Here is a 25,724-nt window from a genome sequence, read left to right as displayed (position 1 = left end):
ACCGGTGAGAATGGAAATTCTCACTGAGTACAGCTAGAATTCACTGGCGAGAATCATCAAGACTCGCCGTTCGGAGTCTTTATGATTTTCGCCAATGAACGGTGAGTCTTGATGATTCTCGCCAGTGAATTCTAGCTGTACTCAGTGAGAATTTCCATTCTTACCGGTGAGAATTTGTTCTCACACTTGATTCTCGCCAAGGAGTCCATTTCTCACCAATCTCCAGTGGAGATTAAAATTTTCTCACCGACAGCGGTGAGAATAAGAACAGATTCTCACCGATTGCGAGAAAGCGTCAGTTTCTCGCTCTAGTCACGCACTTTTTCCCTATAGTGTTTATGAAACATCCAGAATGTAGATAGGCAGTGAACACGTGACATTAAAGTGAACATGTCGAAGATAGCTTGATATGGTACTTCTAAATCTTCAAAACAGATGTAACATGCTTTCAAACAAATTCAGTCCTGTAATTGTGACCCGTAACCCCTCTCCCTGGACAATAGGTATCAATAATGTTGTACACGGGTTGCTGTCAGATATAGATATTGGTTTGCTTGTTCCTTTCGAAACAACGTTACATTATTTTATCACATCTCAATATCGGCGATTTGACTGCGTTTATATCGTTCCTGCCCGTTTTTCACGTTGTCTTTTGTACCTGTGATTTTATATTTTTTATGACTAACGCATATCGATTACATGATGTAACTGACGCTTGCATTCCAAATGAAGCACACCTCATGTATGTCAATATATTTCTTAGCAGGTCATCTTGTGGCTAGGAATATATTCTTCACGTTAGAATGCGCCCGTATGATTGGTACTCAGACTACCTCATTTGAAGCCTTCGCAGTAAATTGAACAAGTTTTTAAGTGTCTTTTTTGTGAGATTTGATCAAGGTTTTATCTTGTTTCCAAATGCAGTCAACACTGGCAATATTTGCTATTCTGATCTTCAGATATCGGTATTGTTAGGTATGAACCTATTTTATTTATTTATGTATTTATGTATTTATTCATTTATTCATTCACTCTTTGAAAAAGAATGGTCGAAATTTTCCTTAGGCGAGATACGAGCTAATGCTAGCATTTTCCTTATTCGAGGCGCGTATCACTTTATTTCGCTGAGTTTGCTTTTATTACTATCACGTTAAACAGACGTGTGACATCAAAGCCGCGTTGATCTCTGACTGAAATCCTCGCGTTTTTCGATATGTGACCGCAAATTTAACTTTCAAATCAGTCTAGCCTAACTGTTGACTGTGGAGCGGAAGACTGTCCTTGGTCAAGCGGACAGTTTGGAATGACTCCAACTCTCTATAAGCAAAATCACACACGTTCGCGGAAGTGTTTGGTAAGCCCTTTCAAGTATAAACGCACGTGGTTTTTTACTATTCAAGATCAAAATAGGAAATTGCCTGACTTAAAGGACGTTTGTTCTTTTTAATTGTATGCCATTTAATAAGGTCAACAAATCGCAGTGCTAATACTGGTCATATAGGGATCCTTAAAGGCAGCATAGCACCTCGTCCAACCAAATAGTTGCGTCAACATATACACAACTAATTTACACATAAGGTGAGACAGGTGTTTTCAGATCGTTCACGGTAGTGTGCATAATACATATATATATATATATATATATATATATATATATATATATATATATATATATATATATATATATATATATATATATATATATATATATATATATATATACACAGATGTCCTCGTGGGAAATTACAGTGCTCGATGCAAAAGCAAAAGCTTATAAATAATAAAACAAAATTACTTCAAGTACAAAGTAATGATATCTGTTACTTAAGTTTCATGCATCCTGCAATCATCAGACAGAATATATATATATATATATATATATATATATATATATATATATATATATATATATATAACGTTTGGAAATATATTGAGAATAATTGAGAATATAAGATTTAGAAGAAATATATATGAAATCTTGTTAATTCTGTGGATTTGCGTTAAATATTCGGAGGTTCATCTGTTTTTATTAATTTTTTTTTATAACTTGCAACATTTCCGCAAAAACACATTTCAGCGTGCTTAAAATGAAGGACCTGACAAGAACATGCATTTACTGAAGAACATCTGACGTTTTTTGCCGTAATTTGATTTATTTGTTCCAAAAAAGGATAACATGTCAAGATACAAGCAGAGATCAATTTTTAAAACATTAAATGGAGGTTAATGGCTGAGACAGCCTTCAAACATACAAGGTTCAGGAGAGAAAACTGCAAAAAATTTGGTCCTTAATAAAGCTGAACAGAAGGCCATGAGAGATTTAGCCTTCGATAATACTGGGTTCAGTAGGCTAGAGAGTCACGATGGATGTGGCCTTCAATAATACTGGTATAGCAAGATACAGGGTCATTATGGATGCAAAACTATTTTTGACCACATAACAGACTAGATCAGTCAAAGTTAAGAAGTGGCATCTAAAACATTTATTTTTAAAACATAAATGAAAATGGATGCTACGGTTGTAAACAAAAATATCTGAAAGGAGAAAAACGGTCACGAAACTTAAGTGATATGTAAACTGTCAGTCATTTCTTACATTACCATCTCTTTATAGCTGTCTGACATTACTTTTAAAATTTTAAGAGTAATTGCTGTTGGTTACCGTCTTGATGTACTATAAAAATGCTTTGCTGAAAAATGTTTCTCTTTTCAACACAGGAAAATGTAACGAACCCTACCACCAAATTTTTAAGTGCCTTTCTTTGTCATATAATGTTATCATAGAGTAAACTATTTGCTTACCTGAACCTCAGATCTCCGATTACAAGGTCAAATTTTGTGAACACAAGAGACTAGAACACAACTAAATATTATCTTATTTTCATATACCCATGGTAACGTTTCATCCTCCTGATGACGTAAAATGTTAATATCATGACATTTCATGTAAAATGTACGCATCGATATTTCACGCGCTGAACATCATTAGTTTATGTTGTTCAAAGAACTCTTCGGTGACTTTCAAGGTAAATGGCCACCACTCTTTGGTGCATATAGGAGGAGGAATGCTTTTAACCCTTTTCCTGCCAAGTCCATATTTCACAATCAGGTCAAGATGGTTAAAATTAATGAAACACAACATATTCCATATGGTGTATTTTAACATAATACTGTACATTTGAAGGCTGTTGAAAACATAAATACTGTAAACTTGATTTTTTTGGACTAAAGATGCTATAACATACCAAGCCAAGCGGGTGAAAATACGTCATGTTTGGGCTCAATACCGCTTTTTACTGACTTGGCTGATGGGGAAGTAATAGTCTTAATACTGTGTGGCAGGAAAAGGGTTAAAGGCGCCCTTCTCAATCCCAGGTTCTCGCATTAGCGAATGTGTCAAGAGCCCATTAACAGTTTGTCATTCTTTTTTTTTTCCATTGAATATTTCATCAAGTAAATAATATTTGAAGGAGGGCTTTCAAGCACAGTGAAGTTTGCAGTAAACGCGCTTGATATTGAATTTAAAATTGGACAATGGCATACTTTTTTGAAGTAATGTTGTGAATTTCAAGTGCAGTCAGCCCATGCAGCAGCCCCCCCTACTGACATGTGCAGTATACTAGTCCGATATGCGTTTGATCCCGGAACGAACTTAAAAGCGATAAACTATTGAATACTGTACTTCTAATATTTGACATTGCTTACAAAAAGACAGTTACTTGATTATTTTTTAAATATTATGTCCTTTCCTCTTAATATTATTCCTGTGTTCTCCTAGGCCAGGTATTTTCCAAACTCTCCGTTTTGAAGGGCACTCGAGGCAAAGTGGGTTCATAAATATTTATGAATCAAGCCTATGTACACAATTAGCATTGTATTCGTGGGGCGTGGCAGGATAGAATAAATAACGTACCACCCAATGGCGAGGGTATACCAGCGACTTCGTCTAAAATAGGGGTATTTATTCCACTGTAAACCAAGGTCTGAAATGGGGTTGATTTTTAAGCGCCAATTCGTAACGTAACAGAAAATATTTTAACTATCCGTTCCGTCCTGCAAACACCACGAGTGGATATAAGCACCGATATCTTTTTTTTGGTGGTAGGGGAACAATAAAAGAGTCCTCCTGGCTTTTGCCAAAGTAAATGTCGACATGGTATTAAAACACCGTCACTAATTGGCCAGAACTCCACACATTGAAGATTTATAGCCAAAAGAAAATGTCCAAACAAAGTGGCTTTACTGCTAGTATGTATAATGACAGCTTTGGGAATTGGCCATGGCAACATGCATGAGCTAGTGTTGAAAAGGCATCATCAAAACCTTCGCAAGTTTCAACCTAAAGATCACCATTGAATTCACTGAAGTTGCATACTTCCTGGACGTCACCTTCAACCTTATCAATGGTAAAGATCAGCCTTTAGGAAACTGTAATTTAATGCCCAGTATTTAGCATATCAACACAACCTATATGAGTATAATCTACATTGTTATTGTTGAAAATTGTATTGAAGTCCGGACTAGAATTCATTTGTAAGCAATAAACAATGATCACTACACACATATAAGCTGTGTTGACAAAAAAATATACTCGAAATTTCAGCATGACAAACGGATTATGGTCAGACACCGTGACGGTAGTTGATATACATTGTGCAATTATAATACTGAAAAACTTGCCACAAGTTACAGCTTATGTCCCATTAAAAGAATATGCAACCTCTCATGCGACGAAAATGTGTTAAAAAGCGCCGCCGAAACATAGCAACATACGAAAAGGCACTTAAAGATGGCGGATACAGGGAGAACCTTGTATACGCAAGTACATGTACAACACCAACAAAGCAAGAAAACACAAACCAAGGAGCATAATTTGGCGCAACCCACCATTCAACAAGAATGTCAAGACCAACGTCGGGAAAACCTTCCTCAAGCTGATTGAAAAACACTTCCCAAGAGACTCCAAACTACACCTAATATTCAACAATAAAAAACAAATTCAAAATCAGCTATAGCTGCATTAAAGACATGTCTCCTGTTATCAACGACCACAACAGGAGAATTGCTACACATCAGAATGATGAGGGCCTGCAATTGCCGAAAGAATGAAAACTGCCCCCAGATGGAAACTGCCGAGTACTAAGTGACATCTGTAATATACAAAGCCACAGTGGGAGCAGAAAATGAAGACACTGAACGCTACTACAATGGACGAACAGAATCAACATTCAGATGTGGTGGTTGGTGGCTTGGTTGGTGTTTGGATTGATGGCGACTGAGACAGGTTTTGCAGTAAAGGCGAAAAGAACCTGCCCACTGAACTCTTATGAGAGCCGACTTTTGCATTGTACACCAGTGCAATGTCAGTCGCAAATCTATTAATAATGTATTAACTTTGTCGGCATAAGACAGTATACCTCTTGTAAAGATTGGAGATTTTTGTAGAATATAGTTAACATTACACACTCTGTGTATTAAATAACAACAAATATTTTTTCAGTCTACCCTTTGTCCACCATGAAGTAAACATGCTACAACAGCGCAGAAAAATGTTTGAATAATCCGTTCGCGTGCAAACTACGTACATGGCTTGTTGATTGAATTCATCTGTACACAACGTGTGAGAGTCAACACATAGAATTTTCCACCAAATGTATCGAAAAAGATAAACATGAGATACTAGTCGAGTTAATTTTATGATTATTGTCACAAAGTAGCTTCAAGTATATTCCACAACAACATTGCAATACCACTTTTACAACTGAACTATCTCAAGACGAGGCGGTATTGTACTCAGGTTTCTTCCCAAAGTACCTGCTTTAATGTATGCGAAACTTTTTTAAAGTCATCTTATCCATCAAATTGTCGCACAGTAGGTACACGTTTGGTGAAAAGATGGTAGAAATGATGACCATGATAATGACAATGATGATAGTGGTGGTGTGTTGATATCATGTATGTTGTTTATACTGTCGCTGATGTTGTATGCAAGTTGAGGTTTCGTTTGTATTCACGGAAAGTTTGGCTTTCTAAATTTCTTTGTGAAATAAAACCCCTGTGAGTAATGTTTCATTTGGTACTATAGGTCTTATGGATGAAGACGGGAACCTAAATTCAGACCTGTTCTCCGAAGAATTTGTCCGACAAATGAAAGACTTAGACTGGGACAGTGAAGAAAAGAAGAGATTTAACTATACTGAGTTCACATATAGAGTTGGCAGTCAAGTCAAAGAAACTATTGTTGAGGTAGGTCAAAGGTCACGCTACGATCTCGGCATATCATACGACCTGAAAATGGAAGATTTCAATTTTTAGTCACACTTTCCTTGAGCAAACCTTTTTGCTAATATTTTTTAATCATACAAGAAATGTTCAAGTCTTTCAATCGAAGGAGACGAGAGAAAGACTAATAATGAAAATGGATACCTGAAAAGACAGCATAGTGTTAGCTCCTTTGAATAACTTATATCGATCCTGGTATGGATTAGTTGATAGGAAGCTTCTAAGAAGAGTTTGATATCATACATTTGCCATTTAAACTACAGTAGAGGGACAAGCTGTAGATTAATCTGATAAATCACACATCCTTTTAAAGGGTACCTTTCATATTCCGGTTCCAGTCAACATCTTGACATCGTGAACTATTTGCGAATAATAAACACAGTGAAAAGTCACTTGTGTGTGATAGAGACATTTGATATGAAATATGCCGTAAATGTACCTTCAAGAAATATGCATATGCAACCAACATGATCAAGAAATCACAATCAACGCTGATGAATTTGGACAACAGAAGATGATACATTTCATAGCATTCGATGCAAATCACTGAGACACGCTCTGTTCTTTTCACAGTGTACCTGGAATGGACATAAGTGTGCAGAACACGATTTCGTGAAAGTCTTCACTCACTATGGTATCTGTTTTGCGTTCAACAAGTACCACAGGGACACGGAACCAAGACACGCCGGAAAACCCGGTGCAGGTACGCAAAATAGCGTTCAAGAATTCCTTTAAGGTCATAATCAGTCTTGATTCGTAGACATTGAGATTACCCGCATGACATTAGCTAAGCTGTAGCATAATCGCAAAAAGGCAAGATCTTATATGAATATACTCCTGTCAACAGACAAATTTATGACCCTACCTACATGTATTCTTACTTTCTGTTACAATTTTTACGGGTATTCAGATGTCAAGTACAAAAATTTGTGGACAGCAGGTAAGGTCACGAAGGGCTAATAAAATTGCTTTTCTATAGAAACTAAAACATTCAATTAATTAATACCCCTAACTTTAGTATGCACGAGCCACAAGGCGGATGCTATATGAAGCAAATTGTATCTAAATTGAATGCATACTGCATACCCGCTTGCCAGGAGCTTAGTGCTATTTCAGGGGACTTGAAAAAATTTATAACATGCCAAGGGAGGATCTGAAAAAATTGACATTGCAAAGAGGGGACTTGAAAATTTATTGAATATCAAATCCCTTTCCAAATACCTTCTGGCACTTACATTTTTTTGACATTCTATTTTTGACGAGGCCTTCGGGCGCAAGTTTTGAGGTATAATGTATTGATGATCTAAGCAGCCATCTGAGGCAAAAGGTTTAGGGTTGTCTTGATTTCTACTTATCCAACCCCTCTGTTGTGCATAACTGTCCCTATAATGACTAAAAGATTTGACTTAACCTTTCAATAATAGTTTGATAACTTATTTGATATCATTCTCCCATTGACAGTACATTGGGTCTAGGTCATTGTCAAACGTTCATGTCGCCGTATTTACATTTTTATTTTGTGAGGACTTTTATAAAATACAATTTATTTCGAATAGTAGACTGTGTTATCAATAACAGAATAAAAGCTTCAGGTCAAACAACCTTCAAATACCAATTTGGGAGATGATAACCTATGTGTCCACATAACTCACCTGGATAAATGCATGACCACCGTCCCTCCATACATGACCGTGACACTTCAAAAGTACTTGCAAGAAAAAGAGTGACCCTCTCTAATTTTCGTACGCAAAGCTGACCCTCACAGTCTGTATCAATAATATCTTAATTGACATATAATTTCTCATTTGACCTTTGAACTTTCAAAAAATACTTTTTAAATCTCTACAGATAATCACTTTGGTGAAATTCGAATATCATATTTGTTATTCACATGTGCTCTTTCAAATACCCTATTCTCATCATGTAAATTTATATCAATTGACATACATTTGTAAAAGCACAGGTTTTGCTAGTTTGTTTTGTAAAAAAAAAATTAGTAGTAGTTTCCTCTTAGACTACAATGTATAGTGAATCAACATTTTTGATGAAATTCCAAAATCATATTTCTTGTAGAGATATGCACTTGTGACCGCCCTCTCCTAATTAAGTTCATTAATGTCAATTATGCAGCGTCTGTATATGCACAAGTATAGTAAGTTTTGTACTGAGAAAAGTATTAATATTTTTGTCAGAGAATACCATGTACAGCGGATGAACATCCTTGGTGAAATTCCAAAATCAACTTTCTTTTACACATATGCACTTGTAACCAGCCCTTCTAATCAAGTGCAATTATGTAAATTATCCAGGATCCATAGTAGCACTGATATTGTGAGGTTTCATATTGGAAAACATTATGCACAGTTTTGTCATAGACTCCATGTATATTTGATCACCATGTTCAGCAAAATTCCAAAATTAGATTTCTTGTACACATGTGCACTTGTAAACACCCCGTGCTAATTAAGTGCATTTATATCAGTTATAAACCGGCTGTAGATGAACAGATATTGTAGTTTTATATTGGAAAATATGTGTTCATGGTTTTCTCATAGACATGTATAGTGAATCAACATTATTAATGAAATCCAAAATCAATTTTTTTTACACATGCACTTTTTGCCTACCACTTCAAGCAAAGTACATTTACATGAATTATCAAACATACATAAATGTATATAGCTTGTCTTTTATGGGAAAACTATTAATGGTTTGCCCAATAGACTCCCATGTATAATAATTTGATATTTTTGACGAAGTATTATATCGGCCACATTTTGCCTTCCTTGAAGGGGTACTTCAAAATTATAGCAAGTCAGAAGGGGTACTTGAACAATCCGTGCACAATTCGGCCAACCAATAAACCATTGCATTTTCAAAAAAGAAAATCGAAATGGAGCTAATTTTCAATTTTCAATTGTTTTATCATCTTGATTATTAACTTTTAGGCCTATTTCTAAATTTAAACTCTTTGGGCTGAGATTGAAATATAGGAAACAGGTATATACTGCTGTGAGGATGGTACTTTACGGCCATTCGAATTTCCCTCTGACAAACTCTATTTCCCACAATTCGTATTTCCGTTTTTTCAATTTCCAATATATCAAATGTCCGATTTTCCCATTTCATTTGGGGCGTGGCAGCTGATAGTATCTATCTTTGGCCTAGGAATGCATCAAATTGTGACAGTTGTTTGCGCGGGCAAGTCGTTCAATGGATCGCGAGTAACGAACATAGTGTTGCGGCCGCCGGAAAGGAAAGTCCGACATAATCAGTTTGACCTGACCTGCTGAAGTTTTGCGCGCTTTTCCCGTCAACGTCGCAAACTGGAACATCGTGTAAAATTGTGACAGTCATCAGTCCAATCAGAACGCGGAATCCACATTTAATCAGACTGATTTAATTTTATCTGATCAATTTATTCAGCTGTCAATCTTTGTACGCAATGATGTTCTCCTCATAATGATCTGAGTAACCAATCATAGTTTTAATCCGTATGCCGGCTCACTTTATAAATTGCATCTGTTCCAACCGATCCAAATCTTGACCTTGAAGGCGTTTGATATCATGTTTGAGACATCATCGTCTAACAGTTCGTCCAGAGATACCACTTGCCCTGGGCAAACCATTTTGGAGATGAACACCTATTTGCGGTGACTTCTTCTTTATCACCCATTTCTTGAATTTCTTGCGGCTGAACGCACCTACTTAAATTCATTGCCTGAAGTGCACGCGCACTCTACCAACCAAGAACAGTGTTTTTCTTGTCTTCCAGTATGTAAGACGATGTTAGGGACTGGCCAGTTTGTTCAGCCTCCCGCGCTCTGTACGTACGTGTGTAGCAGCTAGTGCACGCACTCAAGAGCTTGCAGAAGCCGTCTGAGATAGCGTTCTACATTTGCACTATAAATCGGAAGAAAAAATGTTGACATTGCACAAAACGGTCACTACTCCGACAATTTGTAGCTGTGGAAACACGTAGCCACGCACCCTACCCCGTGTAATGATATGTGGTAGTTTGAGAGCGCCCCCAACCTTGTTGTATTACTTCCGTTGTGGTTCAAGTAATAAACCTGTGACGTTGAGTTACAAGTTGATTGGTGTGTGCCCTTCGATGTAGAATATCGACGCATATCTTTACATGGTGGCAGCGGTAAAGTATGCTGAGACCACTTGAACTCTGTAAGTCACATTTATGTGAATAATTCGTGTGTTGTACAAATTTACGCTGTGATTTCTGCACCGGAAGGGACACGACGTCGCACGTGGTCAACAAGCCCAAATGCGCCTCTAGAAAGTTCTGTAAGCTATACGTACGTGCACGTGTCACTGTCACACTGGCCTGAACACAAACTTTGTCAACCGCTATTTTCAACAACGGACGGAGTGAGCTGGCTACCAATCATATGTGGTAAATATAGCATATTCAAGAACCATATACTGTTTCTGTGAGCTGTATTGTAGGCATATGCGTACGTCATTTCATTATTACCGGCGATCATGGGTGACGGAATAAAATGTCCTCAAATGAAATGGGAGAGTGGCGACGACCAAACTGCTCTACTAGATTACCGCACAAGGCTGAATCGTTGGTTTGACATAAAGAAAGTTGCTAAAGAAGAGGAACAGATTACATTATCTTCCAAGCAGGAGAAAAGGGCAAACAATTGTCCAAAACATGGACATTAACTGACGAGCAACGGAAAACGCCTGACAACGTGTGGGATAGATTTAAACAGTCAGTTGGTTTTGCTGATCATTTTAGAGTACACAGACTGAACTTAACTGCGTACAAACAGAAAGATGGAGAAAGTATCGATGAGTTTTATACACGTTGCAGAGCACTGGCACTGAAGTGTAAGTTTAAAGATATGGATGATCGTCTGATTGATCAGTTAATCATGGGTACACGGGTGAATGACTCCCGCAAAGAGTTGCTAAGTGAGGGTGAAAACCTGAAGATAGATGACGCATTAAAAAAGTGTAGGGCCCAGGAGGCAACGCATGCACACATGAAAGCATTCGCAAGTGCAGGTACCGGTACATCGATTACCAAGGTAGACGCTATCCACAAGAAACGTGATACGAAGAAGACCAATGGTGTAACTAATTGCAAGTTTTGTGCAAAGGACCACCCATATGGACAATGTCCGGCATTTCATAGCAAATGTGGTACTTGTGGTAAAACCGGACACTGGAAAGCCCGATGTAAGTCACTGAATGCTCAACCGAAGCCGACAAGCCGCGTCAAGAAGCAATTTGTGTCTAAACGACAGACAAGAAGCAGTGCTAGAGTCATGAAGGGTGGAAATAGTAATCAAGATGACAGCAACAGGAAAGCTGTACATGCACTAGAGATTGATTCTGATGATGACGATGAACAGTTATCTTTTGACGCTATCAATAGACAAAACGGTGCTGAGAGTGATATCATTGTTGATGTTGACGCACAGATTCCTGGCTACAGCAAGATAGCCAAGATGAAATGTAAAGTGGACACTGGAGCACAGGGAAATGTGTTACCTGTGAGAACATTCAAGAACATGTTTCCATCACTCGCCAGTCCTACAGGACTAATTCATGGTAACATTCTACAAAAACGCCAACATGTGAAGTTGTATGCCTATAATGGAACAGAAATTACTCAACATGGTTCTGTTAATCTGAGATTACTATATGATAGCAGAACAAAGCAGTGGCATCAGATAGAATTCTTTGTTGCTGATACAGCAGGATCGATAATTCTGGGGAAACATGCAAGTCAACTGTTGAATATAATTGCAGTTAACACCATAGCAGCAATGACACTACGTGTTGCAAACTCGGATGCACCAAAGCTGATTGACAACACATAAATGCTGGTGGACATGTACCCTGATCGATTTACAGGTATTGGTAAATTCCCAGGGAAATATCACATCGATGTAAAACCAGACGCGACACGATGGTAAACCCTCCTAGAAAATATCCTATACACTGAAGGATGAAATTCAGGCTGAACTTGACAAAATGACGAAAATGGGTGTCATTGAACCCGTACCAGAAAACGCGAGCACTGAATGGTTGAACTCACTTGCTTTCAGTAGAAAGGAGTCAGGTGGGTTACGTGTATGTCTTGACCCACGGAACTTGAATACAGCAATTAAGCGGACATACCACAGAGCGCCAACAGTTGAGGAGATTACTCATAAACTCGCTGGTGCCAAAGTCTTCAGCAAATTGGACGCCCGACATGGGTACTGGAGCATTGAACTGGATGATGAGTCTGCAGCCCTGACATCATTCAGTACGCCAAGCAAGCGATATAGATTCCGTCGCTTACCATTTGGTCTCAAGGTCTCACAAGATGTATTCCAAGAGAAAATGGATGTGATATTGGCTGGCTGCAAGGGTACTTTGAATATTACTGATGACATTATCGTCTACAGGGAAAACGACGCTGACCATGATGACAACCTACACAAGCTCATGATACATGCCCGTCAGCATGGGCTAGTATTCAACCGTGGAAAGTGTAAAATCAAGACTAATGAGGTTACATTCTATGGTATGGTCTACACCGCTGAGGGAGTACGCCCAGATGAGAAGAAGGTGAAGGAGATTGTCGATTTGCCAAGCCCTTCTAATGTCAGGGAGCTACAACAGTTTCTTGGCATGGTACAGTATTTGGCACCATTCATCCCAAACCTATCAGGCAGAACCTCATCGTTACGCGAATTGATCAAGAAAGATACTACTTGGATCTGGACGACAACTCATGAGAATGTCTTTCAAGAGATCAAGAAATTGATATGTAATGCTGTTACACTCAACTACTTTGACCCCAGCGAGAGACAAGAATACAGGTGGATGCCAGTAAAAAGGGACTGGGTGCAGTGCTACTCCAGGTCAACCCCAATGGACGTGAAGATGTGATTGCATTTGCATCGAAAGCCCTTACACCTACAGAGGAACGGTATGCAAATATAGAGAGAGAAATGCTCGCAGTTGTGTTTGGAGCTGAACGTTTTCACACATACGTCTATGGGTCCAAGTTTGTTGTGGAATCGGACCATAAACCCCTTGAGGCTATCAAGCTCAAGAATCTGAGCCAAGCTCCACCACGCTTACAAAGGATGTTACTACGGATACAGCAGTACGATATGGAGATTAAATACAGACCTGGCAGAGAACTCCTATTGGCCGATGCATTATCTCGCCTGAATCCAAAACCTGCCACAACGCTGAAGTTTGAGAAAACCATTCACAGTGTAAGATGGTCTGATATGAAAATGGATCAACTACGCTACCACACAGACAATGATCCGGAACTTTGTATGTTGAAGAATATTGTTTCTAATGGATGGCCAGAGAAGGTACAAGATTTACCTAAAGTCACAAGACAGTACTGGAGTATGAAAGACTTCATATCTGTCGAAGATGGAATTCTGATGAAAGGTGAACGCATCATAATTCCAAGATCCCTCCAGGATGAGATACTATCAAAGCTACATGTGAGTCACCAAGGTATTGAGAAGACACGACTCAGAGCCAGAACATGTGTCTACTGGAGAGGAATAGATAGTGACATTGAACGTTTGATCGACAAATGTGATGCTTGTCTACAACTCGCAAGGAGAGAACAGAAACAAAGCATGATACCACACGACATGCCAAGCGCACCATGGCAGAACATAGGAACTGATCTATTTATGTTGGATGGTGTCACATACCTTGTAGTTGCAGACTACTACAGCAAGATGACATTTGTAAGACGTCTAAATGCTGAAACGAGCAAGGCAGTTATCAGCAAGCTAAAGACCTTATTTGGAGAGCATGGAATTCCTGAATGCATGTTTAGTGATGGTGGACCATGCTATTCAAGCAGAGAGTTCAAGGAGTTCAGTGGACATTGGGGATTCAGACACGTCATGTCTTCGCCTCATTACCCACAGTCTAATGGATTCATTGAGAGAGCCGTAAAGACTGTGAAAGCCACAATGAAGAAAGCCAAGCATGCAGGAACTGATCCAGAACTTGCATTACTGTGTGTTAGAGCTACCCCATCAGATGCAAGAATTGGTAGTCCTACAGAGTTGTTGTATAATAGAAGAGTCAGAACAAACATACCTACTAGAGTAAAGGGAGACGAAGAAATAATGACTTCCCTCCGTCGACGACAGGAAGTGCAGAAGTACTACTATGATAGATCAGCTCGAGACCGTCCAGATTTACAAGTTGGACAAACAGTTGGTCTACAAAATCCACAATCACTACGTTGGACAACAGCTAAAGTCACAGAGAAATGTCCTGAACCAAGATCATACATAGTCAAAACATCAAATGGAACTACACTTAGAAGAAACCAGAAGTTTCTCAAAGACCTGAGCACAAGAGACATTGACACGCAGAATGAGAATAAACTATTAAGTGACAAATCTGATCAGCCCATCATTGCTCATACAGTAACGGACAATGAGGCTGTAACAGAGAGCAATAATAATTGTGAAACTGATAACATTAAACAGAGTGATGTGAAAAGAACATCCTCAGGTAGATTGATCAAACCACCTGTGTGGAAAAAGGACTATGTGTAAAACATTTATAAAAACGCCATTAAGAACACTGAACGACTCTCACTGAACTCTGAAATTTTCTTGAGTATTACGTGTTTGCATGATGTTTCATTATTTGCGACTCAGCAATTTTTCCTGTTCATTTTTCTTTTGTTATTGAGAAGGGGGATGTAATGATATGTGCTAGTTGGAGAGCGCCCCCAACCTTGTTGTATTACTTCCGTTGTAGTTCAAGTAATAAACCTGTACGTTGAGTTACAAGTTGATTGGTGTGTGCCCTTCGATGTAGAATATCGACGCATATCTTTACACCCCGGAAACAGATAGCTGCGTTTCCACAGCTAGACAATTTGATGTCCCAGTGAAGAATGTAAGATGTATAATAATAAGATTATCACGAAAATACCGCAAAGGATGCACTATGACATCGGCGCCGAGCATCACCCAACGCTTCGCGTCGAGCGATACGCTGCGCCAATGTCCTCGTGCATCATTTGCGGTATTTTCGTAATAACCTCATATAAGTAAAGTTACGCCCCCGAAGGGCGCGCCGAAAAATGAAACTGAATGATGAAATTCATGGCTTGCACGATGCATTTTAGGCAAGTATGAGCCCGTGTCGAAATTTAAAAACACACTGACCCCCTAATTGGGCATTTCAAAATAGGTGACCCCATCGCCAAAGTGAAAAACAGGGTGACCCCCATGAATCCACCGGCCTCCAAGGCCGAAGAAACTGACCAGTCCATCATTCCCGCTAATTTTTAAAAGTATCTTTGCTAATTATCGTAACCAAGCCCCGCCCATGTACATTTGGTCACACTGAGATAAATGTTACACCTTAATTCCAATTCGATACAGTTATTTCCGCCATAGCATGAAAAGATACTGGGCCATGCCCCAAATGAAATGGGAAAATCGGACATTTGATATATTGGAAATGAAATGGGAAAATCGGACATTTGATATATTGGAAATTGAAAAAACGGAAATACGAATTGCGGGAAATAGAGTTTGTCAGAGGGAAATTTGAATGGCCGTAAAGTGCCATCCTCACAGCAGTATACATCTGTTTCCTATATTTCAATCTCAGCCCAAAGATTTTAAATTTAGAAATATGCCTAAAAATAATAATCAAGATGATAAAACCAATTGAAAATTGAAAATTAGCCCCATTTCGATTTCCTTTTTTTAAAATGCAAATTGGTTTATTGGTTGGCCGAATTGTGCAACGGATTTTGAACGCATTATAAGTTTGTTATTGGGTATTTGAAAAAATCAGAGAACTTTTTTGAATCTCCCGCGGCTCCCGCACCCCTCCAGAGATGTTTGTGAATGAAACCTTATGTTCTATCATCATGTTTCTTTCTATGGGTTTAAATTAGCTTTCTGCAATTACTTTCATACTGCAATAATTTTCAATCAAAACATGTATGTAACTTAATATAGACCATTCCATTGTATGTGTAACTATCAAAAATTTACAATCTTAAAGCTATACACGAAACATATCAAATAGTTTTACACAGCTATTTAAGTTTATTTATAACGAGATAAATTTAGTATTTTCGCACGATCAATGGATTAGTAAATGCATTTAAGGGTGATTAAGCAATCAAATTTTCACAATTTTCGTTATTTTTCTCTAACAGTAAGACTTATATGTGAGGATGAGATTACTACAAAAATTCAATATGTCACAAGATTAATTTGGCAGCTAGAAGGATTTGAAATACACCCACTTTATCCCATTCGAATGACAGAAATAATGAATCTCCCGTAAGAGTTGCCCAACCCGATATATTTACTTTCAGTTCTTTTCTTGCAATGCTGCACTGTCTTATTTACATGTGAACCACATTGAATAATCAATGAAAGTTTTAGCTATTTTTCCGCCGAAAATGTACATAAAATTTAAATTATCACTGCTAAGGCCTTCAAATACAACAGTTAAAGCTGTTGCAAAGTTAAAAGTAATGACCATGCCTTATCCATACTTTGTAGAATTATTTAGATTTCCAATACAACAATTTTGTTTATTTTCACATAAATTATTGTTCAGATATTGCATATTATCAAATAAAAATATGGGGTCACCAGCATATTTACAATGCTACATCGCTGAACATCACCCCCCTCCTCATATGTGAATTTAGAAAAATCACAATTTGATGAGAAATATGCCCTTTTCAAGTTATTTTGTTGGGATTTTTAAATACTTCGTAAATATATCATCATTCAAACATTTAAAACTGGCGACTCGAAGATAATATAATGATCATTCAATCATCACTAACAACGTCCGCTTACATGCTAAAAGCTCTAACAATAAGTTGTATGAAGATAGGTTTCCATCAAAACCGCGGTGCTTTCTTTACAGTGAGCATGGTCCCGTACAGTGGACGCGCGCGTCGTAGAGCACGCGTTCTATTGTTTGCAGCTATGATGACATAGCACGTGACTCGATCACCCTTAAGTAGTTTTGGCCAAGTACATGTTTATCAGCACTTTATATCATGTAGTGTACAAAGAGAGTGATATTCATTTAAATACTGCCATAATTTTAATAGAACATGCCTCTTACTTCAAACAGACTTCTGCATTGATTTAATAAATCTCTACGAGTGACCTTTCAATTTATGCATGGTTAACATTGATTTCAAATATTTTATTGTACACAGTTATTTCCTTCATTTTCATGATTTCAAGTTGACTACTGGATAAAGTCTCATAACGTCACAGACGATGACATAAAAGTGTCAATATAAGGGGGAAATCATATGTTCGCATAATGGGAAGTCAACTTTACAATTCCTAACCCTATAGTTGAATCAGGAAGTATGGCCAAAACGGACAGAGCTTTCGGTTATCATCTTGGCGGGCGTCCAGATCTATGTATACTAGTACCTTTTTGTTACAGCAATGTGTCTGAAATAATTCTACATGTAAACATTCATGTTCTTGTCGTTTTCATCTCAGTAGTTGAATCTTGTCTGCTCAAAAAAAGGAAAGAAATAAAACTGAAAGAGACGCATTGCCGCTTTATTGCGTATGAGCTCTGGGTTTGGAAACCCCATGTTTGTCTGGGGTGTTTCTGCCAGACAGTATTGTTTTCATTTATTTCTCGATTCACTCGTTGTTTTGAGTAGTTATTTTCAGTTCTTATAACGTCTGTCCCTCTAGAAACTATAAACTCTACTTTCTATGCCTTGGTGTGAAACAGTATAGTCTGTAATCTGAGTACTAGATCATTCGTCAAAATCTCATATCATAAATGAAATGTTCATACACCCAACGACTTTTATTTACGGCTTTTATTTTCAAGCAATATTTTGAAAACATTTCTGAATGATAACATTTTAGATCGTGGTTAAATTTTAAAAGCTAACGATAGCATCATAATATACATAATTCTTATTATTAATTTGAGTCAATGATAGGAGGCTCCCAACACCATATGGAACGAACGAGAGAGAGAGAGAGAGAGAGAGAGAGAGAGAGAGAGAGAGAGAGAGAGAGAGAGAGACAGAGAGAGAGAGAGAGAGAGAGAGACAGACAGACAGACAGACAGACAGACAGACAGACAGACAGACAGACAGACAGACAGACAGACAGACAGACAGAGACAGACAGACAGACAGACAGACAGACAGACAGACAGACAGACACCTGTCTGTTCAAATCCTAAACCAGCGTATTTGTCTGCAATACCGGCGACTTCAAAGGCCAAACCAACGTCATACTGTCCATCTGTCTCACACGGAATGTGTAAAATGTGGAAGGAGTTGCTGCATGACTTGAAATGAAGCCGTGGTTTTTCTTTTGTCTGTTCCCTGAGGGCAAACGATGAACCTTAGCGAGTGAGCTCGGCCGTGTAACTGCGTCAGCTATTTTCGCGAGAGCAAATCGTGAATCGAGTGAGGCTTTTGATGTCGACTCGTTGATAAACGTCATATTGCAACTCTGAGTTAAAGGTGTGAGAAGCTCTGAGGAAATATATTTGAAGGTAGTGCAAGATGCAGGGATAAACGCGTCACAGCTCCCCGGATAGGCTTCATTGATTATGAAATCCCCCCAACTCACTGTTTGCTGCGAGCTTCAAAATAAGCCCCACAAGAGGAAGACAAACAATGTTTAAAGTTTTAGAGTCCCAACGTCTGTCCCCGAGGCGCATTCTATACCCTAAATATATTGTTTCACTGCAATTTACAGACTTGATGTATATATGCGAAGCTGTCTCCCTTCATACCCCTGAAACGATACAAAAGAAAAAAAGATTCTGCTGCCATCAAAATGAACAAAATGATAACGGTTGCGGTGCTCATGATTAAAAAAAATTGTCCTTGACTTCATCGACAAGAACAGACTTTGTTTGTCTGTTCGTCCGTCCGTCCTTCCCCTCGGCGCTTGCGCGGTCTCTCACTCGATCATTTACTCATTCAATCACGAGCGATCGCAGGTGTCAGTTCATTTCTGTATGCAACGTTCTCGGAGACAGCCGCTACGAACCACCGATTCAGTTCACCAATCTGTAAAAACGATTGAGTGACAAACTGGTTTGACTGTTCAGTTTCTCGATTTCTATTAGAGTAAGTATAGTTTGCTCAGTGAAGGGGAAACCTCGATGTGTCTGATCTGTGGTTTGTAAGGGTAGAAGTGACAACAATGAAATGGCAGGAATTTTTTAATGATTTAAACGTGTAATTCTTAAGAATGTTGGACATAAAAGTATTTAAAAATCATATGAATTTGTCAGCACAAGACTGATTTTAATTAAAGTCTGAATACCTGGGACTTTCAATTTAATTTCGTACTTTAAACCATATTCAATTACTAATTGACTTTTGCTCTTTTTCTTAGTTCAAAATTTCAATTAAGGTAGATTGCGCCTCGGGGGAAAATATTCAGACTCAAATTGTCACGATACTTTTAATTTTTTGTCTCCTGTTTGTGAGGACTTATTAATGAAACTGATGGAGCAAATAAAGCTTTTACCGTCTTATTTTCGTGAAAATCGAAAATTGAATTTTTCCCCGTAGAGTTAACACAAGGATGGCGGCCATTTTGAATAATATCGTATAAATTTAAGGTGCTTTGTTTCCATCGTACCGGAATTTGAACGGTGACCTTTCTCTTCCAGTTGTTATACATGCTTTTTAAGGTGAATGGCAGTTTAGAGTTTCCTTGACGTAGGTTTGAGCAAAAGTTTAAGTCTTTCATTTCGAAGCGCGCACTGCCTTAAATGCCAATTTTGAAAGTCTACGCTGAACATGCCACGCTTTGTAACAGTCTCGGATCTATTGATTTTGACATCAGGAAAAGTACTACTCAGATTTTGATAATAGATTAGTCACAAAAAACTACCAGAAAATGTTTTAATCGCTTGAATACCATTACCAACACCATCGATTTTTTCTGCGACGTGTCCAGGTTCTATAATACACTCTGCCGTGGATTATTATGTAAAAGCGACCAGTTATGATTTGAGAATCGTAACGATTTACTTTAATCGGCAATAAATATAAATACATAGTTTTGTAAATTGTGTTGACAAACAGGATGTCATTAATGTTCTGGATGTACCTGTGTACGGCATAGACAAATTTCTATCACAATTCAGCGATAGAGGGACATACGTTATCAGTATGCATTCGGTGTTACTGAGAAACTGCGAGGATAATGCTTGCCAGGTTATGCCAGTGCTGTTAGGGACTGGACATAAATTACAGGGGGGGGGGCGGTGTTTTTTTGGGGTGGGTCGCCATTTTTCGCGCAAGCATTTTTGAAGGGTCATAAAATTTTGTGCAAGCCTATGGGGGGGTTACCTTTTTCATGCATCAAAGCTGAAATTGCATGTGCACGTATTGAAGAATATGGAATACTGAAAAAAGAAAAAATACCTCCTGGCACTTTCATTTTCTGCCATTTCCATTTTCGGCGCGCCCTTCGGGCGCAAATTTCAGGTATAATAAACAATGTATTGATGATCCAAGCAGCCACATTGATTTAAGTTGTCATGATTTCTACTTATTCAACTCCTCTATTGTTTATAAATGTCCCCTATAATGACTCTTTCAATAATAATTTGGGAGATCACTTATTTGACATAATTCTCCCATCGACAATACATTGGGTATAGGTCAGTGTCAAACGTTCACGTCGCTGTATGTACATTTTTCATTTTTTGAGGACATTGACAGAATACAAACTATTCAGAATAGTGCATAGTGTCATCAATAACAACTGGCAGCTTCAGGTCGAACTTTTGAATAACAATTTAGGATCAGATAACCTATGAGTTATTTGTAGTTTCCTCATAGCCTACAATGTATTGTGAATCAACATTTCGGTGAAATTCCAAAATCAAATTTCTAGCACAAACATTGACTTGAAACCACTCTAGTCTAATCATGAATATTACTACTAATAATTAGGTGTACATAAATGCACAGGTTTACCTAGTTTTGTATTGGAAAAAAATTATTCAAAATTTCATCATAGACTGCCATGTATAGTGAATGGACATTTCAGTAAAATTCCAAAATCAAATTTCTTGCCCAACCATTGACTTGAAACCACTCTAGTCTAATCATGAACATTAATACCAATAATCAAGTGTACATAAATGCACAGATTTACCTAGTTTTGAATTGTAAAAAAATATTCATAGTTTCATCATAGACTGCCATGTATAGTGAATCGACATTTCAGTGAAATTCCAAAATCAAATTTCTTGCACACCTATTGACCTGAAACCACTCTAGTCTAATCATGAACATTGATACCAATAATCAAGTGTACATAAATGCACAGATTTTCCTATTTTTGTATTGGAAAAAATTGTTAATAGGGTTTCATCATAGACTGCCATGTATAATGAATCAACATTTCGGTGAAATTCCAAAATCAACTTTCTTGCACAACCATTGACTTGAAACCACTCTACTCTAATCATGAACATTGATACCAATAATTGAGTGTACATAAATGCACAGATTTTCCTATCTTTGTATTTGAAAAAAATTATTCAGAGGGTTTCATCATAGAGTGCCATGTATAGTGAATCAACATTTCAGTGAAATTCCAAAATCAAATTTCTTGCACACACATGGACTTGTAACCACTCTAGTCTAATCAAGAACATAAATATCAATAATCAAGCATACATAAATACACAGATTTGCCGAGTTTTGTATTTTAAAAAAATCATTCATAGTTTCGTCATAGATTACAATATATAATGGATCAACATTTTATGCGAAATTCCAAAAACAAAGTTATTGTACACAGATGCACGTGTTACCACCCTCTTCTAATCAAGCACAATTATGTCAATTATTCAGGGTCCATATATGCACAAATAGTGCATATTTTTAATTCTGAAAAAAAATTTTTACAGTTTTGTCATAGACTCCCATGTATAGTGGATCAACATTTTATGCGAAATTCCAAAAACAAAGTTATTGTACACAGATGCACGTGTTACCACCCTCTTCTAATCAAGCACAATTATGTCAATTATTCAGGGTCCATATATGCACAAATAGTGCATATTTTTAATTCTGAAATTTTTTTTTTACAGTTTTGTCATAGACTCCCATGTAAAGTGGATCAACATTTTGAGCGAAATTCCAAAATCAAATATCTTGTTCACATGTGCACTTGTAAACAACCCATGCTAATCAAGTATATCTATATCAGTTGTTAAACATCTATAGATAAACAGATATTGCTAGTTTTATACTGGAAAATACACGTTCGTAGTTTTCTTATAGTCGACTACCATGTATAGTGAATCAACATTATCGATGAAATCTAAAAATTACATTTTTTGTACAGGCATGCGCTTTTTACCTGCCACTTCAAGCAAAGTACATTTCCATGAATTATCAGACACATATGATTTGATATTTTTTGGACAACGCGTTATTTCGGCCACATTTTGCCTTCCTTTCGGGAGATCGACTTAAAAAGTATAGCAAGTCAGAAGGGGGTCTTGAACACATTGCGGGTTTGTTGGGGGGTATTGAGTAACAGGGGAGGGTCCCTTATTTTCATGCACGGATAAGGGGGAGGGTAACTAATTTTTGTTCATGAACTTTTGAAGGGTCACTATTTTTGACGCAGCGGTGTTTCAAAAAACACCGCCCCCCCCCCCTGTGATTTATGTCCAGTCCCTTAGACAAGCCGAATACATCAGCTCAACGGAACAGCAACAGGGTACCCATTCTACGTTCGCACAAGACGTTTTGCATTGATTAGAGGGTCAAGTTGTGAACATGAGAATCTGTCCATTATCCAACCCTTTCTCGACGAAATATCGCGAGATAATGACACTCATTGGAACTAACCTTGTATACCAACCATTCAAGAAGTAGTGTCTATGTAACTTGGCTAAAATCAGTAACTCTTCTTTATTTTACGTCCCTAAAATTGTGGATAACGCACCATGCATCTTTTGTGTCGTGACAATATACGCAGATACGTTACTGTAGAATCTATCCATTTTAGTTTCACATATTTATTCTAACATGATTCTTCTCAAGGTATAAGTAGCGCCTCGGTGACTTTCTCGGATATTTACACTTGTACAATACTTACAAGATCACAAGTTTTGTGGACTCACTGATTTGCAGTACATAAAGCAAACTGAGTTTTCACCGTCTTGTTTTTAGAGAAAATCGGAAATTTGATTTTTACCAGTATTGTACGTTAACATCGGAAAAGCAGCCATTTTGAATTGTAATTACTCCTGTTAATATTAGGAAAGCTATGTCTCTGATCCAAGCTTTGCACGGGGACCCCTAACGTCTATTCTTAATTATGAAAGAGAATACTTTACAGTTTCCTTGTGCATAGAATGAGCAAAAGTTTAACACAGTCAGTTTCGCGCCGCGTAATACGTAAAGTAAGTGTTTTGAATTGCACGATTTCGTATTGACACTAAACCATTTTGATGTGTATGTCAATTTCATGTTTAGACCTGATGGTTTAGATACGTTAATATTCATTATTACAAACAGAGACTATCGCACACATTATGTTTGTATAATGATTTGCAGAGCTAGTGTTTTAGATGTAGAACGTCCTTACCATATGATTAACCGGTTAGACAAAAGGAAAAAGTGTTCTAAATTGGTGTCACGAATATTTCGCCGTCGCCATCTGCTCTATGTACACAAAACCGAATAAAAGGTAGGATTGGAACAAAAGTGTTGCGATGACAAGGGTTAAAGTAATTCAACCTTGGAGAATATTCTCTAACCAACTACTTGCGATGGTTAATTATTGCACCCAGACGCAAAACATGTTCATGGCATTTCACATATGGAAGGTGGATAAAGCCTCACTCTGCAAGTTTTGATTTGGTTGCAACCAATAGGTTTTGGTGTTGACGCAGCAATCACTAGTGGTGGCAATTCCCCGCTTCACGAAATGGAAGAATATTGCTACTGATTTTATAATAGAAAAAATACATAACCTCGTACATCGTACACTTCGATATTGTCCTCTACGCTACGCGTCTCGGACAATACCTTGGCTGCACGATGTACTCGGACATAAATCCCAGTATTTTGGGAATAACCTTTTATTATTTTTTTTCGTTTACACGTGTTGCATAATATTTGTGTAAGCATTTCTCCCCTAACGCAAATGACTTCTAGTGACCCTCTAAAGATCGACGACAACCTAATAATGGCAACGTCTATCATCCCTGTTTCTTGTGCCGAAGAGAACATCAGCTGAGCAGTAATGTCTGAGCTTAAAATGTAAATAACACAGGCGAACACTGCATGCATCACTTATGTCAGAATCGTTTCCCATCAAAAGCTATCAGAAAGCAAGCGAAATTCCCAAGGGTCGAACGATATATCAACGATTTTATCTCCAAAGAAGAAAGTTCGCTGAAGGCGTCCCGCAACCATTAAAACATTTCACAGCACGTCGCCATCTGGATTACAGAAATTGCTTTAATCCAGGGGAGCGACTTCTCCACAGGTCTGTGAATACTGATACTTTGCTCGGCTTCATCCTTCTGCGGTGTTTAGAATGACAAGGTTTAGATAATGACAAGTATGTGTGTATCTTTACTCGTGCCAGGTGTCATCCCACGTGACAGTTCTAACGTAAACATTGTCACTTCCCTCCATATTTCTTCTCAGATCTTTGAATCGCATCACCTTCAAAACGAAACCTTTGAAAATAGAGTCCACGATTTCAGTTCATCAGCTGATTTAAAACTGTCTAAATCTCTTGCTCCATGACAAAATTAACCGATAATAAGAATTTGTTTTTATCATTTCTGTTTAGGTTCACATTTTTTAAATTTTTTTTCCAGTCTCCGCAGCTTGTGTGAAGTAATTTTGAATATGCAAATGAAGCTTGGCTTCTGTTTTTGAAAATAAAGATTATTCAGTTCCCCTAATATATCTAAAATAGGTAGTAGGGGCCATTTTCAACTTAAAATATCCGCAGATTTCAGGTTATGTATTTTGTCTAATGTCGACTATGCATTGAGACCCCTAATCTTTATTCTTGACTATGAATTCAATTAGTAGCGTCACAAATGTTTTCTTGTGGTAAGCATGAGCAACACATTACGTTTCGAGGCTTCGCTCGTACCAATTTAAAGGACTTGTTACTATAACTTTGGATGACTTTTCACTGTGTTTATTCCATAAGTCATTTGCATGTTCTTGTTCTACTCCATAAAGCGCATTAAAACACCTACGTGTACGATTTAGCTTGTCAACCTCTTGTCTACATCATACATGTAGTAAAATGTACTGTGATAAAATTGATTCTCCTTTATGTAAACGTTGCCAAGTATATGGCACTTACAAGCATAGATTTTGGGAATGTATTGCAACAAAAAATATATGGAGT

General features: G+C 37.7%; 1 protein-coding gene across 1 annotated transcript in view; it reads left to right on the top strand.

Moving 5' to 3' along the window:
- The window catches only part of LOC139117060 (acid-sensing ion channel 1A-like), a 54,340-nt gene that overhangs the window by 11,921 nt on the left and 16,695 nt on the right, over positions 1-25,724 (top strand). The window contains exons 2-3 of the mRNA XM_070679895.1: positions 6,086-6,246; positions 6,856-6,985. Coding sequence (XP_070535996.1) covers positions 6,086-6,246; positions 6,856-6,985 — 291 coding nt within the window. The remainder of the gene's footprint in view (positions 1-6,085; positions 6,247-6,855; positions 6,986-25,724) is intronic.

This window comes from Ptychodera flava, chromosome 18, assembly GCF_041260155.1.
Source record: "Ptychodera flava strain L36383 chromosome 18, AS_Pfla_20210202, whole genome shotgun sequence".
NCBI classification, from domain to species: Eukaryota; Metazoa; Hemichordata; class Enteropneusta; family Ptychoderidae; genus Ptychodera; species Ptychodera flava.
Note: the sequence above shows the minus strand (reverse complement) of the source record. Positions and strands in the feature narration are given on the sequence as shown.